Here is a 26,870-nt window from a genome sequence, read left to right as displayed (position 1 = left end):
TTGGTTAATTAAGCAGGCCCAGCCATGAGAAAGATCAGTATCACCTAACCTGAGACAAATGAAGAAGCAGTTTCACCTCAGGGTCACATTGAAGTCAACAGCAAAGACCAGCCTCAGTGACTCCTACTACTTACTTCTAACAATGAGGAAGAAACCTGCCACACACACACACACACACACACACACACATCACACAGCTCTCCCAGTGTTGTGGTATATCTGTGTGCATTATACAGTTACAGAGCAAAGACAGAAACACAGGCGCAATCTCTTATTGCTTCGGGAAAGCCCTGGCTGGAGGGAGGCAGGGACCTCTAGTCTCGGCAACTGCTTCATAGAGGCAAGACCTGCTGGGAAGGAGTTGCTGTGCTCATTTAAGCTTGATAGGCCACCGGGTCCAGGCAGATTGTGTTCTTGGTAATAAAGAGTTAACTCCAACTTGCATTACGTGAGCCCACTTAGCCATCCTTAATGATGCCCAACACTTCAGTTTGCTTTACAGCAGGGCAGAGATAGCTGGTGTTCCTTGGTATGTACTGGTAGGGTGGAAGGAAGGGAGGCTAACAGTAGGGGGAGCCAGAGCCAATAACAGGCAGATCTACCCTCTGACTTTTAGGTCAGAAGGCAGGAAGGTGGGGGCAGGCTGAGGTTGGTGGAGCAGTGTCCTATTTGCCCATTTGTTCTGTACAACTAGTCCCTTCCAACTCTTTGATTCAATGAGTAATGCGTGCTTATCAACCAAAAAAGCTACTCCAACAGGGCTAGTATCTGTTCTGAATTGATTAATACAGAATAAAAGAGTGGGATCTTATAATACAATTTAATAATTTAAATAGTGCTGAAACATAATAGCATAAGATCACATCAATCCTATGCATATTGGCTTTCAAAAGTAATTCCCATTGAATCCAACGGACCTTACTTGCTAGCAATTGTTTTTTTGGAATGCAGCCTTAATGAACAATACTAAACCAGAGGTCATCACTGAAGTTTAAAATGCAGAACTGAAAAGACAAAACAGAATTTAATAAAATATCAGAAAGTCTCCTTAAGAATGAACAACATTCAGCTTCAAAAATCCTAATTGTCCTAGCTGCCGCTGTGGAGATAACCACCTGGTATGTGACATTTGCCTTGGTTTTCAGTACAAAGTGTATTTTAACTGCGTCATGCTGAAATCTTGTTCCAGCCAGCTGCATGTCAGATTTAAAAAACAAACAACAAAAAATATCCCAGGAGAGGAATAGAATACAATAGAAAATTGAATCTGCAACAAAGGGTTGCAGTGGTGTGAAATGCTCCTGTTCAGCTATCCAAAAGACAGCAACACCCTCTGCTCTACCAGAATAGTCCACCCCCTCCCTCATATTTTACACCCCCCTACCCGCAAAACCAGTTTCTCACCCTGTGTGGTGGCCACTAAGTAGCTCCATTCCCACTGGGCAATTTTAGTACTCCCCAACCCCATTTGGTTTTTGTGTGTGTGTTGCTGCAGTTCTGCAAATCTTGAGGTTTCTCCAAGTCTGCTTACACATCGATTATTCCGTTTTGGCTGCATAAAGATCCACGCTCACCTCTGAACTTTGAAAACAGAGGGAATTGCGATATTGGACAATTCCCTGGCTACCATATATGCAGGGGAGATAAAAGAAATGATTAAATAATGCTTTTGAGCAGCTACAGAGTGCCTTTCCCTAACCGCTAAGCAAGTGCAATAAAAACCCCTCGAATCCGAGATTAATTAAAAAACATAATACGTTGCTGTTGCTCATCCACTATCTTAACTTGTTTTTTGGAAGTGTCTTAACTGAGTGGGAGGGGTCAGGGGTTGCGTGAGAGTTACTTACTGGGGGGCGGAGACCATTCCCGCGAGTGGGGAGGGGGAACGTGGTGGCCTATCCAGGGAGCGATTTATTTGTTTTATAGGGGGTTTTTGCCTTCCGCAAAAGTGTGTCCCGCGAGGCAACCCGTAGACACGTGACCTCACCTGGGCTCAGGTGAAGGAGGGGCCCTGGACGCCGTTCACCTGGCTCGGCAGGTAATGCCAAGGCGGGGCTGGCGGGGCGGAAACCATTCCCGGGGGGAAGAGGGGCGCAGGGATCCAGCAGGGATCTTGGAGAGAAGCGGGCGCGGGCCCCGGGGTACCCCAGCGGCCTCGGCTAGGCTAGGCTCAGACCTACCTGTAGAAGGACTAGGCCATGCCCAGGTGTTAATGGTGACACCAATCCCCTCGTCGCCTCGCTCATCGCCCCTTTCCTTCCGCCTCCTAGTCTTCGAGTGGTTCCCACCCCCGTCTCCCCCCCTCGCCTCCCACCCAGGCATCTTCCTCGATTTGGGGAGGTAGGGCTTTAACCCAGAAGATCTGAGGCCAGACCAACTTTGAGGGGACAGGCGGGTGCAGGTCTGACACTTGCTTACGTGGAGAGACCACCCCACCGCATTACAGGTAATCTGAAGTAGCTTTTTCACCTCCAATCCTGCATATGAATCCCAGGGGGCCCTATCGATTTCAGGGCGAGAGTGCTGCTCCTACTGCTTATGCTCAAGTGAGTATGTTTGAGATTATAGCCTCAAGCGGAGGGGAATTGGTGATTTTTAGCCTAGAGGTTTACCAGTATTTTAAATTTGGAACTTCCTCTTGTCTGATTTAACAGGACTGTCTATGCACAGACGACTTGTATTTATTTAGTTAGCTCATAAAATGTATGCACCATTTGAAAGAAACCTCAAAGTGGTTTACAAAAAAACTGGTGTTTTTTTGAAGACTCACTAACTTGACCAGTCCAGAGACTCTGCACCCCATAACACATGCATGCACTCTCTTTTCTTTGGAGCAAACATGTCACTCTCACTGAACTGAAAGAGTAGCCCTTAAAATGTCTGATCCATTCTTCCTGGAATGCAGGGTAACTACTTTATTTTGCTTTTGTGGTCAGTATAGATATACTTATTGATATACTGGTGGGAGCAAATGTTCCACTATCCAAGATCACCCTTGACTTTGTTAGAAATTTAAGGGTAGGATGGAGATTCAGAATACAGTGGTACCTTGGGTTACATACGCTTCAGGTTACAGACTCCGCTAACCCAAAAATATTACCTCGGGTTAAGAACTTTGCTTCAGGATGAGAACAGAAATCATGCTTCGGCGGCGCGGCAGCAGCATGAGGCCCATTAGCTAAAGTGGTGCTTCAGGTTAAGAACATTTTCAGGTTAAGAACGGACCTCCGGAACGAATTAAGTACTTAACCCGAGGTACCACTGTATGTTAAGGGGTAAGTCATATGCAGTAGACTATTGCTTGGTTTATGGCTGTGGTCCTACCCACCATTGCCAGAACAGTCATCTACATATTGCACACCACCTCAGCAGTAGTTATTCTGTTTACAAATATAGTGTGGCCAAAAGAAACTGGTGGTTACTGGCTTTGGCTGTTGCACTGGGGAAGCGGGGGTTACATATAACATTGGAACAGTTGTTTTGGTTGAAACCAAAGCAATAACAGGAATTATGCTGGTGTGGTAGTGGGGGGGGGGGCAATTCTCTTTTTAAAAAGCAAAACAAAAAACTACAAATAGGTGGCATAGCTTGATCTGATGATTCTGGAATTATTTAGCAAGGGAATCCAACAGAGAGATCTTGCATTTGCTCAACATGTCTGTCTCCTTCCTTCATTTCAAAGTCACCCCTTTGTGCAGCAATGCTGAATGCTGGTCATATACCTTAACTGCTCCTGTTCACCAAGGACACCCTGGCTTGAGCCTAACTGCTTAAGCTGCCCCTTATTACTCTCACAAAGCCTTTTAATTCTCACCATGCATTCATGTTCTTCTGGATTTTCTTGCATCTGTATCAGATAGGTCCTAGAAATGTTTGTGATGAAGCCATTATCCACACACAGGGTTATATCCAATTAAGTTCTACTCAAAGTATACCGATTAAAATTAGTGGACCTAAGTTACCTAAGAACAACATAAGAGCCTCCTGGCTCAGGCCAGTGGCCCATCTCACCCAACATCCTTTTCTCACTGAAGCCAACCAGTTGCTTAAGAGAAGCTTGCAAGGAGGACCTGAGTACAATAGCGCTTTCACCACTTGTGATCCCCATCAGAGGCATACTGCCACCAGCAGTGGTGATAGTACATAGACATCATGGTTAGCGGCCACTGATATGTCATAAAGTTAGTCATGTCCATTCATTTCAGTGGGTCTGCTCTGTGTCCCAGCTTCTGCCAACCTAGCAGTTGGAAAGCACACCAATGCAAGTAGATAAATAGGTACCGCTGTGGCGGGAAGGTAAACGGTGATTCCATGCGCTCTGGCTTCCATCACGGTGTTCCGTTGTGCCAGAAGAAGTTTAGTCATGCTGGCCACATGACCCGGAAGGCTGTCTGCAGACAAACACTGGCTCCTTTGGCCTGAAGTGAGATGAGCACCTCACCCTTTAGTCTGGACTTAACCGTCCAAGGATCATTTACCTTCTACTTTTTTCTCTGAGTATGACTAATTTTGGATACAGCTCACAGTTCCTGGAAAAGTTCTACTTCCTCTGGAGGGTTCCCATTGCACAAGCATTGATTTGTATTAATTTAAACTATTTCTTAACTACAAGTCTTTGTACAAAGGGGTGGATAAAGCTACTTACACAAGAGAAGTGCAATGTCAAACCCTACAGATAAGCATAACAATATGCAGTAAAATGAATGAAGAGATGAATAAGGCAAAATCCCAACTAAAATGCCTAAAATGAGACATACAGAAAGGTCTTAACACGGGGCCAAAAAGATCGCAATGCTGGCACCAGAAGTGCTCCTTTAGGGAGGGGATTCTGGAGTTGGGGCACCACTGTAGAAAACACCTCTCCTTTGTAAATTCATTTTGTACCCCAATTAAAGAAGTTACTTGCAGCTGGGCTTCTGCAGAGGATCTTAAAACACATGAAGGCTTTTATGTTGTTGTTGTTGTTGTTGTTGTTAATTATTTATTTGGACTTATTAGGTGCTTCTTACCTAAGAGCATGGGTCCCACCGAAGTGCTAACTATGACCTTTAAAGTCCTTAATTGGGCTTGCCAGTGTGGCATCTATGAGAACAATGGTGCCATTGAGTCCATTCCCTGGTGCTGACAACACCTCTGAGCCCGCCCCCCCCCCCCGGCCCCTTGGTCATGAGATGGTGGAGGTGATTACCTTTTTCTCCCTCAAAAAGTTCATAGAGCTGAAGGATGAAGTTGGAAGCGTGGTGCTGCCCCCCCCCTTTCAGTCTGATGTGTTTTTTCAGGCACATTCTACTGGATCTGACTTCTAGCAAGATCCCTTGAACTTTCTTTTTTTCTCTCTATAGGCGGGTGAGGGCTGGTTTGGGAGAGGGGAAAGAGAAGTGACCAGAAGGGATGGATTAAGACCTTTAGAGGTCCTAAGCACTTAAAAGATTTAGGCTGCCCCCCCCCCTCCCCATATATATATCTAATTTTAATATAAACAATAATAAACCGTAAAATAATTCGCCGCCGCCAAAATAAAAAGAAACCTACAATAAGATGGGAAACAATGTTGATTTTTGTATATTTGTATAAATAATGTTGTTTTTTGTTCAGCTGTGCCATATGGTCCATGGTAAATCAGGCAATGGAAAAATTCAGTGGTGCCCCCCCTTTTCCTTGATGCTCTAAGCACATGCTTATTTTGCTTAATGGTTAATCCAGCCCTGGATGGTACCCATACCACTTGCTCAAAAATCCAAAGACTTTAAACAGTTGGCAACCCCTGCCTTAATGGTTTAGGGCCCAGTTATTTAAAAAAAGGCTGCCTACCCCCATGCAAACCTGCCAGATATTTAAGCTTCTTGACAGAGGCCCTACTCATACACCTGTCGGGAAAAGAGGCCAGGCTAGCAGACAGGAAGGATTGGGGCTTTTTCCATCGTGGCTCCACAATTGTGGAGCTTCCTAACCCAGGATACACAATCAAGACTCCTTCTTGATATCACTTAAGAGGGACCTAAATGCATTTTTAAATTTGTATTTGTGACTGCTTTTTGGGGGGATATGCAAGAGGTAAGGAGCTTCTTAACTTCGATGGCTAATGGAACTGGATTGGAAGAAGGGAGAATGATTTACCGCTGCTATTGACATTGGCGAAATGTTTGATATTTGTATGTCGTTTTAAAATTGTTTTAATATCTTAGTCAGCTGCCCTGGGAAAGCAGTCTCTTTTGCACAGTTACAAACTAAGAGAAATGAATCCTCTGAATCTACTTAACAAAAACAAAACTTTTCCTTTTTGTCTTTGTGAGCACAGGATATTCTGAAATGGACGAAGCAGCTGCTTAGGGTCTAGATTAACCCCAAAGAAGACAAAGCAAAAGGTAAATAACAAAAAAGGAGAGGGGGAGGGAGAAGAGAAGGGAGATGGAAAAAGTCAGCACAAAAATTATGACATGCTCTGTGCTGGGGGGGGGGGGAATCCTGCCTTTCTTCCCTCAGGCCACTCTATTTCTGTCTTCAAGGAAAGCTGAATTCTTTGTTAGACCTGTACAAATAAGGCAAAATGAGATCATTTGCACGATTCCTTAATTTGTGTAATCCTGCAATATTTATGGCGTTCCATAACTTGATTCTGGGTTTGCCATTACAAGGAGCTCTGTGTGATGCCAAAGCTCAGACTCTCCCCTTCACCACTGGAGGTTTTCTTCAGCCACTCTTCCACCTCCTGAAGCTTCAGCCACCCAGCGCCCGTATAGGACAGGTGTGTTGTGTGTGCACAGAACTCCCACCACCAGCCACAACCACCCCAGACACATTGCACATGTCTTTTCCTAGCTCATCCTCACTTCAGCTTCCTGCAGGCATATCTACCCTTCCAAAAGCTATGCTTGAAAGCCCTGGGCAAAAATTCCATATGACACAAAGGGTTGCACTTGGAAAGCAAAGTTGGCAAGCCTTGTCTTCAACACCAATAACAGAAGTGCTTCCTGTTTATATGTGGGGTCATCTGGAACTCCATTGTATCTTCAAAGGGCTAGAAACTTGATTTATTTTTATTTCAAACAGAAAGTTGATCTTCTCAGGAAACTGCATTCTGCATCCAATGTTGCCACATGTGCTTCCATTGAATTGCAGCACATAATGCAAAGGGTGGAGGGTAAGAATCTGAAGTGGGCACTGGTACAGAAAAGATTTGTTGCACAGCTTGTTGGCCTCTTAAGGGAGCCTCATGGGAAACTTGTGTCATCTGACACCTATATACAATGTTGGAGGAGGGTCTTTGGTGCATTCCCAGTGCCCAAAGGAGTTTTTCATTAGAAAACTGGCAGTATTGTGGCCATGCTCCCATATAAACAGAAAGAAGGGACATGTGAGGCAAAGAGGTGCTGGGATTCAGAATATGGCACTCAATCCTGCCAGCCTTTCATCGTTCCTTCTCTGAGCCACTTGCAATCTCTGCTTTGTGGGATTTTTGTGCAGCTACAGATCCCACACTACAGCAGCAGTAACATGGAACCTAATACCAAGTGAATCTTGACTGTAGCAGACTCTTTCTGTCCTGGTGGAGGCAGAACTTGAGCATCTTAACCTCTTTCTCTTCTGCCGCTTCTGCTCAGGTCATCTGGATTTGATGGGGAGCATGTGTGTTTGAGCATGTGTGGTTTTTTCCTCTCTCCCTGTCAGGAGTCGAAAGGGTGGCAAGTCATGCTTGGAAAGACACAAGGACATCGCCAAAACCTAAGCAGCTACCACCAGCCCCCTAAAGATGTTGCGGTACCCCAGCAGATCAGCTCTCCCAGAGCGACTGACATTAGCTTGGAGGTGTTCAGTGGCTCCACCCCTGAGCTCAAGCAAACCCGCAAGCCAACACGAGCTGCGAGAAGCCGCAAAGCTGACCCCAAAGATGCCAGTGGGAGGGAGGGCGAAACGAGTACCTTTATCCCTGGCGCTGTGGAGACCTCCCGGCCCCCATGCTGCCCCACTCTGTCCCAGGCCTGGAGTGTTTACAAAGCGATCTTCTGCTGCATTGTGACATGCGGGGACTGCTTCAGGGACTGCCCTTCTAGGAGCCTCTACAATGAGGCCCTGACAGATGAGAGCCGAGAGTGCAATGGGCGTTCGCCAAACAGTCCTGCCAATAGCTCCCCTGCTGAAAAAAACGGGAGCCAAACCAAAAAGAGCACGATCGGGAGCAGTTTCAGCTACCCAGATGTGAAACTGAAAGGGATCCCAGTGGGGATTTATACCCCTAGCCCCCACACAGATACCGATTCATGCTACAAGGAGCCTCTTCCGGAGAAGATAGCCAGGAACAGCATAGAGAAGCAACCTCTCCCCAGCAGCCTTCGAAGCTCTGAAGATTACTCCGCCGACGATTTGGATACCGACAGTGACAGTGACCCAAAGAACAGCTCTATATCCAGTGGTCGGATTGATTACCTGATCCACAGGAAACTGACCGAGCTCTTCAGCATTCACCAAATTGACGAGCTGGCCAAGTGTACGTCGGACACCGTCTTCCTGGAGAAGACCAACAAGATCTCGGACCTCATCAACAGCATCACTCAGGACTATCACTTGGATGAGCAGGATGCCGAATGCAGGCTGGTCCGGGGGATCATACGCATCAGCACGCGCAAGAGCCGGGTCCGACCCCGCGTTTCTGTCCCGACCCGCCCGAGTCTGGAGGAGAGCATGAGCAGAGGCAATCTCCCAGACAGTGGCAACGAGACCATGTTGGCATCTGTGCTCCCTAGCGAAGGAGGTACGTATGAAGCTTTGTGCTGTGTGTAGAGCAAAGGGGAGCCATAATATTCAAGGGTAATGTATCACAGATACATTAAAAAGCCTATGAAGTACAGTGGTCCCTCACAAGACGAAAAGAATCCGTTCCGTGAGTCTCTTCGTCTAGCGGTTTTTTCGTCTTGCGAAGCAACCCGATTAGCGCTATTAGCGGTTTAGCGGCTATTAAAGGCTATTAAAGGCTTAAGGGATTAGCGGATTAGCTGCTAAAAGGCTATTAGCAGCTTAGTGCCTTAGAAAAAGGGGGTGGGGAGCGGGAAAAAAACCCCAGGAATCGCAAGGCATTTTTGTCTTGCGAAGCAAGCCCATAGCAAATTCGTCCTGCAAAGCACCTCCAAAACGGAAAACCCTTTCGTCTAGCGGGTTTTCCGTCTTGCGAGGCATTTGTCTTGCGGGGCACCACTGTATGGGGCTTTTTAATACATATTAGAGAGAGAGAAGAAGAAGAAGAAATAAGCAAATATGCATGAGTAGTTAAGCACCAGTTTTAATACCAGATCTGGTTTCTCTCGGTGGTAGTTATTCCAATTCCCATGCACCATATACAAAGAAATAGCCTGTATTTTAGCCCAATTTGCTTAACAAACAACACTAATCCTCCCCTGGAGTCAGCATTCATAGGTACTCTACATTCCCAAATTGCAAAAGGATGCCACTGTAGGTCCTAGCTCTGCATTACAATATGGCGGTGGGCAACTTTAAAGCTTTGGAAGCTGGAGTAATGTGGGAGACCCTGGCCAAATCCCTGTTTGGTCAGAAAGATGACTGGGTGATTTTGGATCAGTTGTCCATTTGCACCTATGTCCCCCTGCTGGGAAGGCCTGTTGTGAAGATGAAACTGGATGGAGGGTGGAGATGATAGTGGCAGCAGGGAACAAAGTACGCTACCCTGAGCTTCTTGCAGGAGTGATAGAATAAGAATGCAATAACATCCTTTGGTGGGCATGCTTGTATGTATACTCCTCTCCCACATGCATGTGCATATCCCTCACTCTTCCTAAGTAGGTTCAAACAGCCATCTTTTCCCAAAGTGTCACAGTTGCCACACCGGCATGTTTTAAGATGTGGAGAGGCCCAGGGGCTGAATGTGCACTTGAGTGGCCCCTTCCTTCACACACAAACCTACATCAATGTCATTTATACCCCTCAACTGGAGCGCACTGTTTGGCCCCTGCTTGTGTGAGGCCTGGGGCCATTATCTCCTCTAAAAAGGAGGAGGGGCATTGTGTTGCCACCTAGTAGGAGCCTTCTGCTAGGGTCAAATGCATGGGGTGTTTGCAGCCAACACTCCCTGATAAGCTATGGAAATCCGGCTTGGAAGGCTACCTGAATTCATGCTTTTTTCTTCGCTGTAGGCCAGAAATGCCTGGGAGGCAAGCAAAGGAGAAGGCTTTTATGTCTCTCACATGCACCCCCAATGCCAGGGATGGAGAGCCCTGTCCTTCCACATGTTGTTGGACTACTAACAGACCCAGCCAACATAGTCAGTTATGAGGGGTGATGGGAGCTGTAGTCCAGCAATATCTTGAGATTCACAGGTTTCCTGCTATAGGTTATCAGTAGCTTCTTATCTTGAATGACTTGAAAATATTCACTCATAGCTAAGGTAGCATATGGTGGGCTCTCCTTTAGCAACTGGATCTAGCCCCTAGAAGACTTGAACCAAAATCCCAGTTCAGCAGCTGAGTCATTCTCCAAGTTACTACCTCTAAGCCTCAACCTCGTATTTGCTAAAAGGGGTATAACGGCAACACAATTTGAAGGGTGATTATAAGAAGGAATGAAAGAATGAGGGTGGACTACAAACTGAAATAAACTCAAGTTTTCTTACATAAGATCCTGGGTACATTTGGGGGTTGTAACATTTTGTGCACTCACTAGCAAACTGACTATACCCTTGTCTGTTTCACAGAGGCAAACCTGGCTGTGTTGCCCAGTGTGTGCTCATCAGCTCCCCGTTTCCCCACATTCACACACTTAGCTGTTTGGGTATATCCCTAAAATATGTAGATGCCAAATGATGTGTGTTTCCTTTCAAATTTCTTCTTCTTCTTTTGGTTATCTGTCTTCTAGATTTCCCTGTTCAGATATCTGTAGAAACCACAGCAGATATGAAAGCCAGGAACATGCGGCACGGAGCATACAGCGCTGCTGGTAAGCCATCTTCACAGAATGAATCGTGTTACCTCCTTTTTCCATTTGCGACCACCGAGCCATCACCGCCTTCCCAAAGTGAGCCTGAAGTCACTTATAATTAGGCTCATTATAAACGTTGTTTGCAGACAGTACTATTGTTTGTTACTAAGCAAGGTATTGGCTTGGGTTTTATATTGAAATAATAGCATGAGCCTTATTCAGGAGTTCAACTTGCAGAATGAATAATCGTATAGAGCTCTGGCGGTGCCCACTGTACCAGCCCCCCACCAACATTGCAACCCTGCCCCTAACCCACCTATGCTTTTGGGGGAACCTGCAGAACTCTGCACAGTCAAGATTCCCCATGTGGTTCCCAAGATTCCCCCACGTGATTCTCAAACTATTTGTCCCCTGGACCTGTTGAAAATTGCTGAAGGTCTTGGCAAACCACTTAATGATTTTTCTGCCTGTTTAGCAATGGTAATTTGCTGCAGCGTTATTCCTTTAAGGAAGACAGGGCCTTCTTCCAACCGCTCCATTCTGCAAACCACCTAGTTTCGAAGAACATTGGAGTGGCTGCCGTACTTGCCTTTATTCTCAGAGAGAGACAGCCTCTGCATCTTCTGCTTTTCACACACATACATTGTTCTTCAGTATCCTATGGAAGCAGTAAGGGTGCACTTAGTTTTTCACACATGATTTCTCTATATTGGCTTTATTTCTGTTAAATAAATCATGACACAGTATAAGATGCCTTGTGTTGTTGTTCACCTGAGGTTGTATTTACCTAATTTTAAGACCTGCTAAGGAACAAATGAATGCTATTAGGTCTCCATATGTAAAACCACATAATTCAAAGAGGGTGCACTTTCTTTTTCCCATGACTGTACATATAACCGCACAACTCCACAGAATCAGTGCCCCCCCCCCATGGACAAATGAAGCTGAGTCATGGACTGTTGGTGGTCCATGGATCACTCTTTGGGAACTCCTGGCTTAGAGCACAGCTCTGCTCCATGCAGTTTAATCATCATGCAATTTGAATATTCAAATGTAGAAATGGGTAACACCAACTGGTCCTGGGGATCCAACTGCAGATTAATTCGACGATTTCCTTTGATCAAGTGTGTGGAACCTATGATCATGCACGTTTATTTATGTTATTGGGAATTCTGGAAAATCAGGTGTTCAACTGAAGGTGCGTGGGGTATGTTGTCTAAACAGCGCTTCTGAACTCCAGGGCTAGGAAACTTGTGACGCAGCCCTGAATTATCAACTTGTTTATAGAGATTATAAGAAGGGGTGAGACCCTGTCAGCATAATGCACATCTGCTCAAAGATTTGCTCTGGCTGCCAATAAATTCAAGGTGTTACTGTTAATATATAAAACCTGCAACAGCTTCAGACCCATGTACTTGAAGGATCTCCTTCCCCTATATGCTCCCACTTTGGAACTGGTGCTTTTAAATGACCCACTCTGCACTTGCAAGAAATCAGTCTTTTACCGTGGCAGCACCTATTTTCTGAAATCCCCTACCTGTTAATGTCAAGCAGGCAATTCTCTTGTATTATTTTTGATAACGGCCCAGAAGTGTTTTATGTGGGCTAGTCTACCCAAAACATGTAATGAATATTTTATACCATTTTATGTAAACTGTTTAGAGATATATTTTTGATCCAGTGATACATACAATTGGCTTGAGTGCAAAGTAAACCCATTCCTGCCTTCTGCCTAATGAGCCCAAAGGCACTGGTAGGATTCGCAAGCCCTTTGCTTTGGCAGCAGGGTGGGTGGAATGTTCTCCTATGTGACTTTGGGGTTGGTTTTATTTATTGGCTTAATTATTTCAGTGTTACTGATGAATGAGGAGAATCGGAGACATGGCTTGAGAAGAGAGTGTAGCAACTAATTCCAGTCACTACTTCTTTCCCCATGACAATCCTGTTTTAAAATTCTTGGATGAGCCTAGCTTTTTAGCCTATACCCTCTTCCACGCACATTTCTGGCTATGGTCTTGCTGACCTGTTTTAATATATGCAACAACCTTTGGTAACGTTATTCTTTTTCTGCTAGCCGTGGAGAGAGGCAAAGTACTATACAAGGTACGGAAGCCCTGCTGTCTGGCAGCTGGAAATGGTTCTCTCTCTGCCGGCTTCTTCCTGAGGTTTCCCAAGGCCATTGCCTGTGTTTTTCTGACCCTACTTTGCACAGCCTTGAAGGCTAAGAACTTGCTCTTGGTTTTTACAGGCTCGCCGAGATTCTTAGGAGTTTTGACTTCTCTCCTGCAATACCTGTTTCCACCCAAGTGATTGGTGGGAGTGGAGGGTGGAGGCTGCATAAATCTGAGTCACAGAGACAGGGGAGGCCTTATAGTCCAGCTGCCTGCTTAATGCAGGACACAACTATGGCTATCCCTAACAGCTGTCATTCAGCCTCTGCTTAAGTTATTCCAGTGAAAGAGAGCCTACTGTCTCTCATGACAGTCTTTCCCATTGCCAGGCAGCTTTTGCCATGATTGTATTATGGAATGCAGGCTGTAATGTCTGATGTGGAATCTACTAGGTTAAGTAGGGTACAAAGAATCTCAGGTTCTGTTTGTTCTTACCAAAAGTCAGGTTCTAGTCCTCATGGCTGTGGACTTTTTGAGAGGGATCCACTGCTTGCGTTGGAATATAGGGGTTGCAGCGTACTATTTTTGCAGATATTTTCTTCTTCTACCCCTTTCCTAGGTATGCCCATAGTCCTGTATGGCTCTCCTCTCCCTCTTCTTGTTCCATCTGCCTCCTGTTCTTAGGGTTAAAATGGCTGCCAAGAGCAGCATAACCGGTGTGCCTTAGCTGTGCTTTAGCAGACACCGACTATGACAGAGTTCGAGAGCACCTTGCACACGGCTTGTGGTCAAGCTACATTCCCCGAGCTTGATGCAAGAATGGCTGGGTGCAGTTCTTGGGTCTTACATAGGATCTTGGGTTAGTTATAAACAGGGCTGTGAGTCTTCTGCACATCCATGATGCAGGGTTTGGCTAAGAATGCTGGCTTTCTTTCCCCACCTACCTCTCAAGATGAGCTTCAAGTTTTTGTAGCTCAAAGAGACACTTCAAGATATGCAGTTAAGTCTTCTTCAGCTGAACATGAAACAGCACTTCTGTAGTCTACTGGGCTTTAATGCTGTTTCTTTATGGCAAACAGAAACGGGGGCCTCATCTGCATTATATATTTAAAGCAGTATCATAGGATCCTAGAATTGGAAGGGACCCCAATCTTATGTAGTCCTGCAATGCTAAATAATTCCTAACAGATGGCCATCCAGCCTCTGTTGGGCTGGAGAGTCCACCTCTTTCTGAGGTAGTCCGTTCCACTGTCGAAAGCTCTTAACATCAGGAAGTTTCCCCAAATGTTTAGTCAGAATCTTTTTTCGTGTAATTTGAATTCATTGGTATCATACCACTTTAAACAGTTATGGCTTCCTCCAAAGAGTCCTGGGAACTGTACTTCGTTAAAGGTGCTGAAAGTGGTTAGGAGACCCCAATTTCCCTAATAGAGCTGTGATTCCCAGAGTTCTGTGGGAAGAGGGGTTGGCTATTGAACCACTGTGGAATTGTAGCTCTGTGAGGGGAATAGGGGTCTTCTTGCAACTCCCAGCAGCTTTAACAAATTACAGTCCCCAGGATTCTTTGTGGGGAATCCAAGACTATTTAAAGTAGTATGATACTGCTTTAAACGTATGGTGCAGATGGGTCCAGGGTTTTAAAAAAACAACTAAAAAGCAACCATGTTTACATAAATATGAGAAGATGCTGTTTTCCTGCATTGTGATTTTCAGTCCAATAAATGATGAATTGGTTCCATTTTTTGTGAGGAGATCTGTTTATTTTTCTCTACTTCTTTGACAGATGTGGTCTGTCAGTTTACCCATTTGTGCAATTTCATATCTTCCACTATGGATGGAAAATGGAATTTCCAACAGCTGAGCAAAACCTTTTTGCTGCAGTTAAACAGCTTAACAAATAATACAAGAGGGGTGGACAGATTTCAGGCTACTTTTTTCTCCTTTTTTACTAGAACCTAAAGATGTACAAACCAAGAGCCAAGTACAAAAGTCATGCAGAATGAAAGAGCAAGAGTCCCTCTGAGCACATTCTGAGCCTCGGAACTTGGTTCGAGTACCAGAACTGACCTGAGCTCACAATTCTTTCTTTTTTTAAAAGTCCCAGTTACCAAATCTTCATCTCAGCAACATAATTGGGGTGGGGAGAGCTGTTTGGTTGTTGCATTTGTTAATCAGTTGTGGGTTGGAAATCCTTGTTAATCCATTGCACATCACCCAGTAGATCCTGAACTACCTCTTGCCCTATAACTATTATATGTACCGGGGCGGGCAACCACTGGACCGTAGGCCTAATTAGGACCACAGCACTATTTGGACCTCAGGACCATTTTGCCCAAGCCACTCATGCCTGGGGCAGGTTAAGGTGTAGGTGGGTCTGAGGGGGCTTGCAGTAGGTGCTGCCACCATCATGATATCAGTTGATTGACAGGGGAGTTGTCCTAGCCATATGTCAAACTTCGCCCCCAGGGACTAGGGAAAATAAGGAACCCTAAGGCTGGCAGAAGTCCATAACAGCCGAAAGTGGACTGAGTATGTTCCATGGGCATGGAATGCTGAATGACTGCCATCTGGTGGAATGGACTGTCTGTAATCTTGAACAGGAGCACTTCACACAAAACTCTGTTGCAAATGCAACTTGTAGTCTCCAAAATGTCAAATTGCAGCCTCTTGGGAACTTAAAGTAAAACAAATTTGACCAATTCAAATTTCCAGAATTATTCATTCATTCATTCTCTCTCTCTTTCCCCCTCCCCCCCTTCACTGAATTTGGGGTGGGTGGGTGTGCTGATGATATACAGCCCTGGTTATAGTACAGTGTTCCAGCTTATCCTTTGGGTATGCATTTTCCAGGCTTTTGTATATTATGTATAATACTCAGTGTGATCTGTTATTTACAACAAAAACTAAAACTAAAACACCCTCTTCTTTGTTTTCCCCTCTCAAGGATCTCCCCTGAGCAGAGGCTCTTCTTTCCAGGATACAGAGACAGATTCCTCTGGAGCTCCTCTGCTGAAAGTATATTGCTGAAAAATGGACCTCGGGAACTAACGTGCTAGGCAACGAGGCCGCGGGGCAAGTTCCCAATTTCTAAATGACAAATACGATGCCACTTTATTTTGTTTGTCAATTTTTAATAATTGAACTTGACTCCCTTAACTTGCATTTTAAGGGAGCCTCATAAGCAGATTGTTGTCTAGCAGCAAAATGACAGGAAAAGGATATTGGCACCAGCCATAAGTTGGGCTTTCCCAAAATGCCTTGTTCTGGTGCCATTTTCCAAGATAGATTCTGCTGTAAACTTGCCTTCAGATGACCAAGCTAGTGCCTTTTTCACTACATCCATAGGCAACTTTTTGCTGTAATGGACATTAACTAGCAGTGATGGTTTTTTTGCACACGTCTTTCTAAGTGTGATCGTCCCACTAGTGTAAGGGCTCCTGTTATGCAATATCCCACATTATGTTGGTTTGATGGTGCTTGGAGACCTTGAAGACATCTTTCTACATCTGACGTTACTTAGTACAGTATGCTTGGCTCAAGAGTACCACATCTGTGCCTTGGATGGACTGTGTTGAGCGAGTGATGATGAAACCGCCTTCAATGATGGCAAATTGACATGAATGATGGCAAATCAACTTTCAAGCAGTGTGTAATCTGTGGCCATCCTACAGACTTTCTAACTAAGTTAACGCAAGCTGCTTGGAAAACCAGCCAAGACGTGACTTCATATGGCTTGCCAACCCTTTGTTGCAGAGCATTGTTTCAGTCAACTGACAACCATCATCCAGGGTTGGAAATGATAGCTAGATTGGGGCTTGCTATGAAAAACCATAGCACTCGGCATCACATGTCATTTTCAGTTCTTTTTTTCTAAGCCCATCCCGCTCTACATCAAAGTTAAGCCTTGGAGGGCAAAAGAAGAAACCAGTTTATAAACAAGCCAGCTTATATCAAGCAAATCATAGCTTTCATAGTAATTGTCAAGCCTCAGAATGACATTTAGAAACTTGATATATTTTTTCTCATATGGAACATCAAGGAGTTTGCAATGGATGGGGATCTACAGTGTATCTGGGACATTTAACTTGAAATTCAAACTGGTTTGAAACCCATTTATGTTGTTTTGCTTCCCTCAGATAGCAATGTGAATTGTTACTGGCCATCCTTTTAGCAATCCTATAGTCTGTTGACAGAATAAAGGTACCCAGGGCTCCTTTGTTCAGAGCCCTTTTCACCTTTGTGCCTCAAATTCAGGCTGCTTTGATTTCAGTGGCAGAAGAGCTGAGATGTTGATGAAATGTTCTGCAACTGCGGATGGGTAGTTTCCAACGACGGCTGTGCAAAAAGACTCTTGTCCCTGGAGCTGTTGCCATAGAGGATGGCAGCATCACACACTGACCCACTGATAAGTGTGGTGTAACATTGGGCTTAGCTGGGCAGAGCAAGCACGTTTGTGTAATGTTATTAAACAGCGGCCACAGTCCAGAGCCCCACAACTCTGCATACTGTTTTGGAGCTCTTGGGAGGCTGCATATGTTGTGAGGGGGACGGGGGAGAGAGAGAACGCATAGCTCTCCCTTTCCCTCACCCCCACTAACATCTCGTGAGTGAATTCCTTCTCCTTTCTGTTCCCCCAACCCCAGTACTCTCACCTGGAGTCTCCCCAGATTGGACCAGTGTGTGTTTTGTTCTTTGCAGAAGACTGCAGGGAAATCCTCAGCCAGGTTAATTCATGCAGCTGGTGGCATTTTGGTGATTTGCTGTATACTTATCTTCATTTTTAACTTAGGCTTGATCAGAACTGGTAGCAGTGTATAATTTCCCCTCTTTTAAATGTGCACACTTAGTTGTCAGTAACACACTGGATACACAATACTGTGCTGATTTTTTAAAAAGTGCCAGTCACTCCCCACTGTTTCCTCTCTCTTTCTCTCCTTCACCTTTCTGTTTTGTACCTTAACTTGCCTGGAGGGGACATTTTCGAAATAGTAGTGTGTTTTCTTTGGGAAAGGAGCTAATATGGAAAATACATGTCCTTTTGCTCTTTTTAAAAAGCCAGTGAACTTTTAAAAAATAGTAATGATGATTATGATGATTTTAAAAAAAATCTACCCCTCTTCCACCCATACCAAGGTATGGGTTTAATCTCAAGGATGACAGCAGCATTTAGGAACGGGTTCCAATGTTGCCTTTTGCAAATACCACGAACTTTGCATAATGTTCTAATGGTTTGTTTGTTCCACTTGCAAATATGTACATATTTTTATTGATTATTAATTTCAGTTGACAAAAACATACCCACAAATGGAATACAGAACTTAACAGTTGTTCAGGAAAGAAATAAATCACTTGATGGTTGGGGTCTTAAAACATTCGAAAGTAGGCAGTCAAATGAAGGTCCTTCACAGGGTTCTGTGTGTCAGTGGAGGGTGAAAACCATGTTCAATTGTCTTAACAAAGTCAATAAAAGGATACCATGTTGTACAGAAGAAGACACGAGTCCTTTTTTTCCAGATCAATGTTCCTTTCATGAGGTGGTTTGTCCATAAGCACAATGTCCCGTACTTGCAAAATTCAAGCTTCAAAAAGTTTTGCAGTTAAAGGCTTTCCAGTTCTTTGTTTATCACTAATCAATCTGCAACGAAGGATGAGATATTTATTAATTGTATTCTTAATCTGAAGAGTAAAATAAAAGGGCTAGTTTTGGGTCTCGTCATAGTGACTGTCCTGTCATCTGATTAATTATTTGAAAGAATAATTTTCCCCAAAAGAGAATGAATGGGGCAAAAAGATTATTAGGGAACTAGGCAAATTGCATTCCTGCCAGCAGAATTTGGATGTATTGTTAATTTTATTCAATCTGACTGGGCACATGTGCTATTTTTAGAGCATTTTCTCAAGTCCTAATTGAGAGAGATCCGAATGGTAGTCTAGTCCAATTTTGTTTCCATAGTTGTTCCTCTAGCTCTTCTCCACAATATTTTCCCCATTTTATTCTTAATAAAATGAAATAAGAGGAGGGGTAGCAAGAGGATTTTATATAGTTTGGAAATGATTCCTTTTTCCAGTGTGTTGGTAGTATCAAATAATTGTTCAAAGCTGTTTAGGTTGAGTAGTGTCTGAGCCTTTAGGTTTGGTTGGTTTAGGAAGCGTATGATCGGTTGCATGTGGTCTGGAACTCCCCTTTCAAGCAGCATTTGATGACCCTGAAAAATAAGAGCAAATTCCTATGGGGAGCAGTATCAGTTGTGGGTCTGCACAGATAAGGAAGCCAAATGGTGTAGGCTTGTGTGGTCTTAAGGAAAATGCTTCAAATGTGCCCAAGGTGGATTAAGTCTCTGCCTCTTTGTCAGAGAACAGATAGCTCTAGGGGATATCAAAGGTTAGAACACACCGGACTTGATGAACCAGTTTTCCCCTTTCTCCTACTACTAGGAGAAAAATCTCCCCCCCCCCCCCCCGCTTTCACCATCAACTTCTTCTGCAGAAAAAAGAAATTTTAAGCTTCTACCAGTGACTCTCTGAGATGACAATAAAAAACAAGGAACAGGGGTGTGCACACCATAATAAGCTTTGAGCCATCCCAAATAAATACAAGTTGGCACTCTGCAGTCAGAAGAAAGCACCACTGGGAGTTCAGTGGCACTTACTCCCAGGAAATGATGCATGGGATTGCAGTCATGCTGATCCTAATAAACTGGGCATTGTATGTATTGCTGCTACCCACCCAGCCCAAAGCAGGGGTAAAATATACAGTGGTACCTCAGGTTACATACGCTTCAGGTTACAGACTCCACTAACCCAGAAATACTGCTTCAGGTTAAGAACTTTGCTTCAGGATGAGAACAGAAATCGTGCTCCGGCGGTGCAGCAGCAGCAGGAGGCCCCATTAGCTAAAGTGGTGCTTCAGGTTCAGAACAGTTTCAGGTTAAGTACAGACCTCCAGAACGAATTAAGTACTTAACCCGAGGTACCACTGTATTATGAATCAACTCAGCTGCTTTTCTTTTTGACTCTCCTTGGTGTGACTATGGGGCATAATCAGCTCCTGCTGTTTAAAATGTGGTCATGAGCGCTCATTTTTGTTTCAGTGGAAAGTAACAATAGAGCTGAGGTGGCCACCTTCTCTTCTCCAGTTCATTGATTTCCATTTTTCATGAGAACTTATTGATGATTGTTAATTGGAAGAATACCTCTGGAGAGTTTGCAACATTTGACGCTTTTTAGCTTAGAGCAAAGGTAAGGAAGATGAGTCATGATGGAGGTATATAAAATGGGTTGGAGACAGCAGACAGAGCAGCTTTGTTCTTCATCAAAGCAAAGTCCGGGAAAATTCAATGAGGCTGAATGGTGGAAGATTCAGGACGGACAACAGAACGTTCTTTTTCACACAGAGATAGTTAAACAATGGAACTCACTCCCACAAGAAGTAGTGATGGCCAACAACTTGGATGGCTCTAAAAGATAATTAGACAAATTCACGACTATGTTTGATGATGATGATATGCCTGCCTTCACCCTAAGGTCTCAGGGCAGGTTACCACAATTTAAAATCTAACATTAAAATCCACTATCGGAGGCAGTAAACCTCTGAATGCCAATTGCTGGGAATCACAGGAGGGGAAAATGATGTTGTGCTGACACTCTGCTTGCAGGCTTCACAGAGGCACCTGGTCGGCCACTGAGAAGAGGATGCTGGCCCAGGTGGATCATTGGTCTGATCCAGCAGGCACTTCTTACGTTGGCCTTTGGCTCTTCTTGCATTCTTATGTTCTTAAAAGGTAAAGGGACCCCTGACCATTAGGTCCAGTCGTCACCAACTATGGGGTTGCGGTGCTCATCTCGCTTTATTGGCCGAGGGAGCCGGCGTACAGCTTCCGGGTCATGTGGCCAGCATGACTAAGCCACTTCTGGCGAACCAGAGCAACACACGGAAACACCATTTACCTTCCTGCCGGAGCGGTACCTATTTATCTACTTGCACTTTGACATGCTTTCGAACTGCTGGGTGGGCAGGAGCAGGGACCGAGCAACGGGAGCTCACCCCATCACGGGGATTCGAACCGCCGACCTTCCGATCGGCAAGTCCTAGGCTCTGTGGTTTAACCCACAGTGCCGTCCACGTCCCTCTTATGTTCTTAGTACAGCCATAACACATGCTCCACTTCTCTTTCCCAGAGGGTGGCAGCATCACCACAATAAACTGGCTGGGGAATTTCAAACATCTGGCTAGTGCAAAAGATAGGCACTGCTTCAAAACAGGCAGTTCAAATTCTTGTCAATCAAGGATGTAGTGCCAGAAGAAGGAATTGCAGGATACATTTACTACTGTAGAAGTGAATTTTGCAGCAGCAACAAAAATAAAATAAAGTTTTTCCCCCAGAGTTGACATAATATTGCACATTGCCTTAATTCTGCAAAAGAACGAAATCTTGACCTTGAGTTAAATTCACAGAACAGGAAGTATTTTTTGGAGTTACTTTCCAAACAGTTATTTTTGAATCTCATTTGTCAACAAGTTCACTAATTAGCTGTTGATTTGTTTCATAAAATGTTACACAGCTTGATTGTAAAACGAACACACAAACAAGCAAACCTCAAAGTGGTTTACAAATGGCAGACAGCTTCACTGAAAGAAAGCTTACTTACGTCATTCCTTTGCTGTAACAGCTCCACTGGCTACTAGACAAACTTGACTGGCTCCCTCCTTGTTTGTCCCTCCACTGACAGGGGAAGACTTTCCTGGTTTTGGCATGGTTTTAATAGATTTTATATATGTCTGTAGTTATAAATTCCATTCATGTTGTTTTTAAATTATTGTTTTTCTGTGTTTTTAGCAGTTCTTGTTTTTATTTGTAAGCCGCCTTGTCAGAGAAAAAGGCAGTGTGTCAATAAATATAATAATTCACCAGCACCCATCTTCCTTTGCCACTGGTTGGTACCATCAGGACAGGACTTTGGGCCCCACTCAGGGGAATTAGCAGGAGGGCCTCCAAACACAGCAAGACTGGCTTTCCACATTTTGAAGTAAGTGAAGTAATACGCATTGCCACCTAAAGAGTATTCTCACACAAAAAAGACTAGTCTTAGTCTAAAATTCTCTAGCTGTGCCCTGGTGCTCTCAGCTCATGTAGAACAAGGAGGAACCCGAAAGGTTTGTGCTCCCAGAATCATTTGCACTGTGCATTTGAGATGCCTTCTTGGTGACAAAAGTGGCATTTCCTAGTGGCATTTCCCCACTAGGGGTGGGGAGGGGGAAGAAATGTGGTTCAATTCACATTTGAAGGCAAACCTACTCCCTGATTAACACTTTCCTAAACACTCTGTGTACTGAAATACAGTAATCCTTTAAAATTTGCTCTGAATTCTGCAATGGAGTTCTTCAGCCAAAATGCTAAAATGTATATGTTATGTACTGAAGTTCTCACCCTGGGCTAGCAGGGGGATACTGTAGATAGTTTTCACTCAGGTCCACGTATGCAAATAAGGGATTGAAAGTGATGTTCAGTGATTGGATAGTTACAGAAAGTTGTTACAGTAGCGTTGTACTGGAGCTCTATATAAGCAGGCTGGCTGAACCCTTCAGTTCAGTTCTGTTCTGGCTTGTGAATAAACAAGAGCTGTTTGAAGAATTGCTGTGTCATCTGATATGTTCACCCACAAATTAACAGTATACACTAGGGTAAAGTGTGCATATATACAGAAGGGGAAACAGCTTTGCAAAAGTGTGTGTCTTAGGCAAAACGGCATAAGAAAATGTGTATTATGAGAAATTTGCAATAAAATGCTGGTGAAATTTCATGGGGATTTTTTTTTAAAGACTATTTGCAAACTGATGCGGAAATGTGGAGAACTGATGACTGCAAAAATCAGCAGCCAAAATTGACATTTTTGCCTATCCCTACTCCGAATTGCCACAGGGATTCTCCCTCTCCGTTTTGTGTTTAAGCAATGATTGAAGCCATTTTTATTTGGATAGGCTTTTAATGTTTAACTTTTCTGCTCTTTTAGGAATTTTCTGGCGACTGCCGTTCAGTTTTATGATCAGGTCTGATATGGTTTTTTATTACAATTGCTACTCCCATGTTTTATTGCTGCCATTTCACTGAGTGACATGTTATTTGGGGGTTTTAATTGCATTTTGCAAATCATTCTGCATAAGCTGCTTTGAACAGTATGTAGAAAAGTGGGTAAGGAATAATGACAATGAATATAATAATCCATCTATCTCTAATGTTCAGAGTGCGAGTGCTGTTGTTCATGGAGCCAAAACAACAACAACAACAACAACTACACTCTCTGTAGCCCTGGGGGAATTCCAAAAGTTGCAGAAATATTAAAATAAAAAATGAGGAGAAAGGACCCTGGGCAGGGCAGGGAGTGGGGCCTAAACAGCCCTATGATGTCTAAGTGGGCATGAAACACTGACTGGGTGGAAGTTGGATAACTTGAGAGAGAGTGTGTGAAAGCAGTGGAGTGGCTGGAAACCTGAACAGCAACATTCGTTACTGCAACATTTTGCTGCGGATCCTGTGTTACGTATTGAAGTTCTCACCCTGGCCAAAAGGAGTATCGTGGATGTAGTTTTCACTCAGGTCCACGTCAGTTACTTTAGGCGGGAAACCCTGGGTTGTTGTTGCTACAGTGTTGACAGCCGGCTGCCTACAAAAGCAGGCCGGCTGAGCTGTTTGCTGTTCAGTTCTGTTCCAGCTTACAAATAAAGAGCTGCTTTGGAGAAATTGCTGCGTCGTCTGCTATGTCTACCCACTATTTAACATCCTGCACATTATTTGAAAAGGATTCTTGTAAGGAAGAAAACTGGAAAATCATCCTTTCCACTCTCTGCCTTGGAAGTCATAGGTTAGCAAGGCCGGAGAAAGCTCAACAGTAATAATGGCCCGACATCCTGTTTCCATAGTAGCCAACCACATGGCTATGGGAAGCTCAGAAGGACCTGAGCACACCTGTGGTTTCCAGTCATTGGCATTCAGAGCCATACTACCTCCAACAGTGGAGGGAGAACATACCTATCATGGCTAATAATTGTTGATAAATAAGGATATATATATATATATATATATATATATATATATATATATATGGAAATATAAATAATTCAAATACAGAGGTACAGTGGTGCCTCGCAAGACGAAATTAATTCGTTCTGCGAGTCTCTTCGTCTAGCGGTTTTTTCGTCTTGCGAAGCAACCCTATTAGCAGCTTAGCGGAGTAGCGCTATTAGCGGTTTAGCGGCTATTAGCGGCTATTAAAGGCTTAAGGGATTAGCGGATTAGCTGCTAAAAGGCTACTAGTGGTTTAGCGGCTTAGAAAAAGGGGGTGGGGAGCGGGGGAAAAATCTCAAGACTCACAATACATTTTCGTCTTGCGAAGCAAGCCCATAGGGAAATTCGTCCTGCGAAGCGCATTGAAAAACGGAAAACCCTTTCATCTAGCGGGTTTTCCGTCTTGCGAGGCATTCGTCTTGCGGGGCACCACTGTACCTCGGGTTACGAACTTTGCATCAAGATGAGAACAGAAATCGCGCGGCAGCGGCACAGGAGGCCCCATTAGCTAAAGTGATGCTTCAGGTTAAGAATAGTTTCAGGTTAAGAACAGACCTCCAGAATGAATTAAGTTTTTAACCCGAGGTACCACTGTACAGGAGCTCGTGGGGGCTTGAAGTTGCTCATCCACAGTTAGAAGCACCTGGACACAGACACAGATCACATGGGCACAGTCTTTCCCACTTGGGTGAGATGTGTTGTTTTTCTATTTAAATTGTAATAATTATCTCTACATTGGTATCTGTAAATCACCACATGCAAATCAGTATCTTTTGCAATTTTATAGTGACATGTTTCCTCTTTTTTGACAGAGCATGAGCTGCCACCCTACTAGAGGGCCTCAGGTATCTACAGGAGTCACCGCTTGAAGAGATGCCCTAGACGTAGGGGACTTTGTTCTGCAGACGATACGTTTTATTTAGCTATCATGAGGACAGGACAGTCCTAACCTTCACCTGATGCACCTTAGTCAGTGGAATCAGGGTCCAGCTGACGCAGTTTGACCTGGTAATGGCAAAAACCTTGCTTACAGGGCAGTGTCCTCTGTAATGTGTAATTCTGATGCCAACAGAAAAACAGCCTGTGTTTCTAACCCCTATCTAGATATACACAGGCGGGGAATTTCTACCTGAACTGAATGCTAGGTCAACATTATCTGTGTGTCCCCCAGTTGGATTTTTCCCATTCCTGTGCCTAGAAAACTCCACCATTGCCACCTGACCCAGCCAACTTCAGCTCAAGCAAAAGGAGCACTCTGGACACAGGGCTAAAGTCCATTCCCATCATGCCTGTTTGTTTTCATAACTGCAGGACATGGCAGGCTGTTTGCGCTAAGCCCAGCCAAGGCCGCGGTTCCTGAACATTTTGGCCTTCAATGACAGCACTGCATCTGTGGCAATCTGCCATGGTGGCCTTGTATTGGGAAAAGCAGAGCGAGACCTGCCTGTTTGTGCTGGGTAACTCATAGGCTGAGCGATGGCTATGACTACTTCTACAGCCTTGTTTTCCTGCAGCACAGGTGAGAGGCGTGCAGGGCAAACTAAGACAATAATAAATCTCATTAGGTGAAATAGAGCTTCTAAGTAATAGGATTGGTGAGCAGCAGCAAACTTTCCTAAGGGAAGGAACATAAGAGGCTCTACCGGATGTTGTTCTCAGTGGCCGACCAAAAGGCTATGTTAAGTCCACAATCAGGACTTGAGTACAACAGCACTCTCCTCACTCATGTTCCCCAGCTACTGTTATACAGAGGGATTCTACGCTGACCTGAATATAATACTGTTATGACTTGTCAGTGCAAGACACCTTAAGTTCCGAATCAAGCTAGTGTTAAAATTTAATTAAGGCCTGTGTGTTAAAACTGTGTGCCTAACTCCCGCATTTTAGAATCTAATCAAGACCTGTGTGTATTGGGCTGTGTATCAAGAAACCTCTTTAATCATAGGGAATCAACAAGTGTTATGAGCTAATTTAGTCAGGCTTATTTCCTTTTGAGGTGATAGTTTGGGCAACACAAAGGATCAAGGACAAATCACATGTGCTAATGAGTTGGCTTCCTCCCTCCCTCAGCTGAGAGTTAGTTTAAAAGACAATGCCAGTGTTAGGTTAGTGTTTAGGATTGCAGTTATGAGTTACGCAACACCGATAGTAAGCAGTGGGCTGGAGAGGGAGTCAGAGAGCAACATCTGAGAGCAATGATTGGAATCTGTTTTAGTCTGAGGCTGCTGTGGCTATGGGAGAAGCCAGAACCTCTTGGGGTGTGAATGCTGTGAACTCCTCCATCGTAGGCTCAGGCAGTATATATGTGTAAATAAACCATATATCATAAAGACACCACAGTCTCTGCTGTGCCTCATTGTCCAAAAGGAAACACACAAACCCTGAGTAACTGCCTGGAACCCCTGGAATCTCACACTGCTGTGGAGATTGGGGTGGTGTATAACAATACATAACCATCATGATGACTAGTAGCCACTCCTCACCTTGCCCTCCATGAGTATGTCTCATCCCCTTTCAAAGTTTTCCATGGCCACCACTACATCTTCTGGCAGCAAATTCCATAATTATACTGTGCCCTACATGAAGAACAACTTCCTTTTGTCTATTCAGAGTCTCCCACAATTCAGCTTCATTGGGTTAGCCTGAGTTCTGGTCTTGAGAGGGAAAGCCTCTCCACAATGCAATGCACCCGTCATGTTCTCCTGCCTTCGCCCAGCTAAAAAGTCACAACCTTTCTTCACAGGGGAGTTTCTCTAGGCCCCTGATCATTTTG

General features: G+C 44.3%; 1 protein-coding gene across 4 annotated transcripts; it reads left to right on the top strand.

Annotated features, from left to right (window-relative positions):
• The first annotated feature begins 1,834 nt into the window (after window positions 1-1,834).
• Window positions 1,835-18,526, top strand: KDF1 (keratinocyte differentiation factor 1). Of its 4 annotated transcripts, XM_083455687.1 has the most exons (6): window positions 1,928-2,038; window positions 6,299-6,365; window positions 7,669-8,749; window positions 10,861-10,941; window positions 12,998-13,026; window positions 15,979-18,526. In XM_083455687.1, exons 3-6 carry the CDS (start codon window positions 7,690-7,692, stop codon window positions 15,988-15,990), a joined length of 1,182 nt encoding a protein of 393 aa, XP_083311813.1. In that variant the 5' UTR covers window positions 1,928-2,038; window positions 6,299-6,365; window positions 7,669-7,689; the 3' UTR covers window positions 15,991-18,526. The 4 variants fall into 4 exon arrangements, with proteins under 4 accessions (XP_083311811.1, XP_083311810.1, XP_083311813.1 ...); XM_083455685.1 differs by lacking the exon at window positions 12,998-13,026 and having other exon boundaries at window positions 1,835-2,446; XM_083455684.1 differs by lacking the exon at window positions 12,998-13,026 and having other exon boundaries at window positions 1,852-2,038.
• The last annotated feature ends 8,344 nt before the right edge of the window (window positions 18,527-26,870 follow it).

The sequence above is a fragment of the Podarcis tiliguerta genome, assembly GCF_965153285.1.
Source record: "Podarcis tiliguerta genome assembly, chromosome: 8".
NCBI lineage: Eukaryota > Metazoa > Chordata > Lepidosauria > Squamata > Lacertidae > Podarcis > Podarcis tiliguerta.
This window is presented reverse-complemented; position numbering and strand designations above follow the sequence as displayed.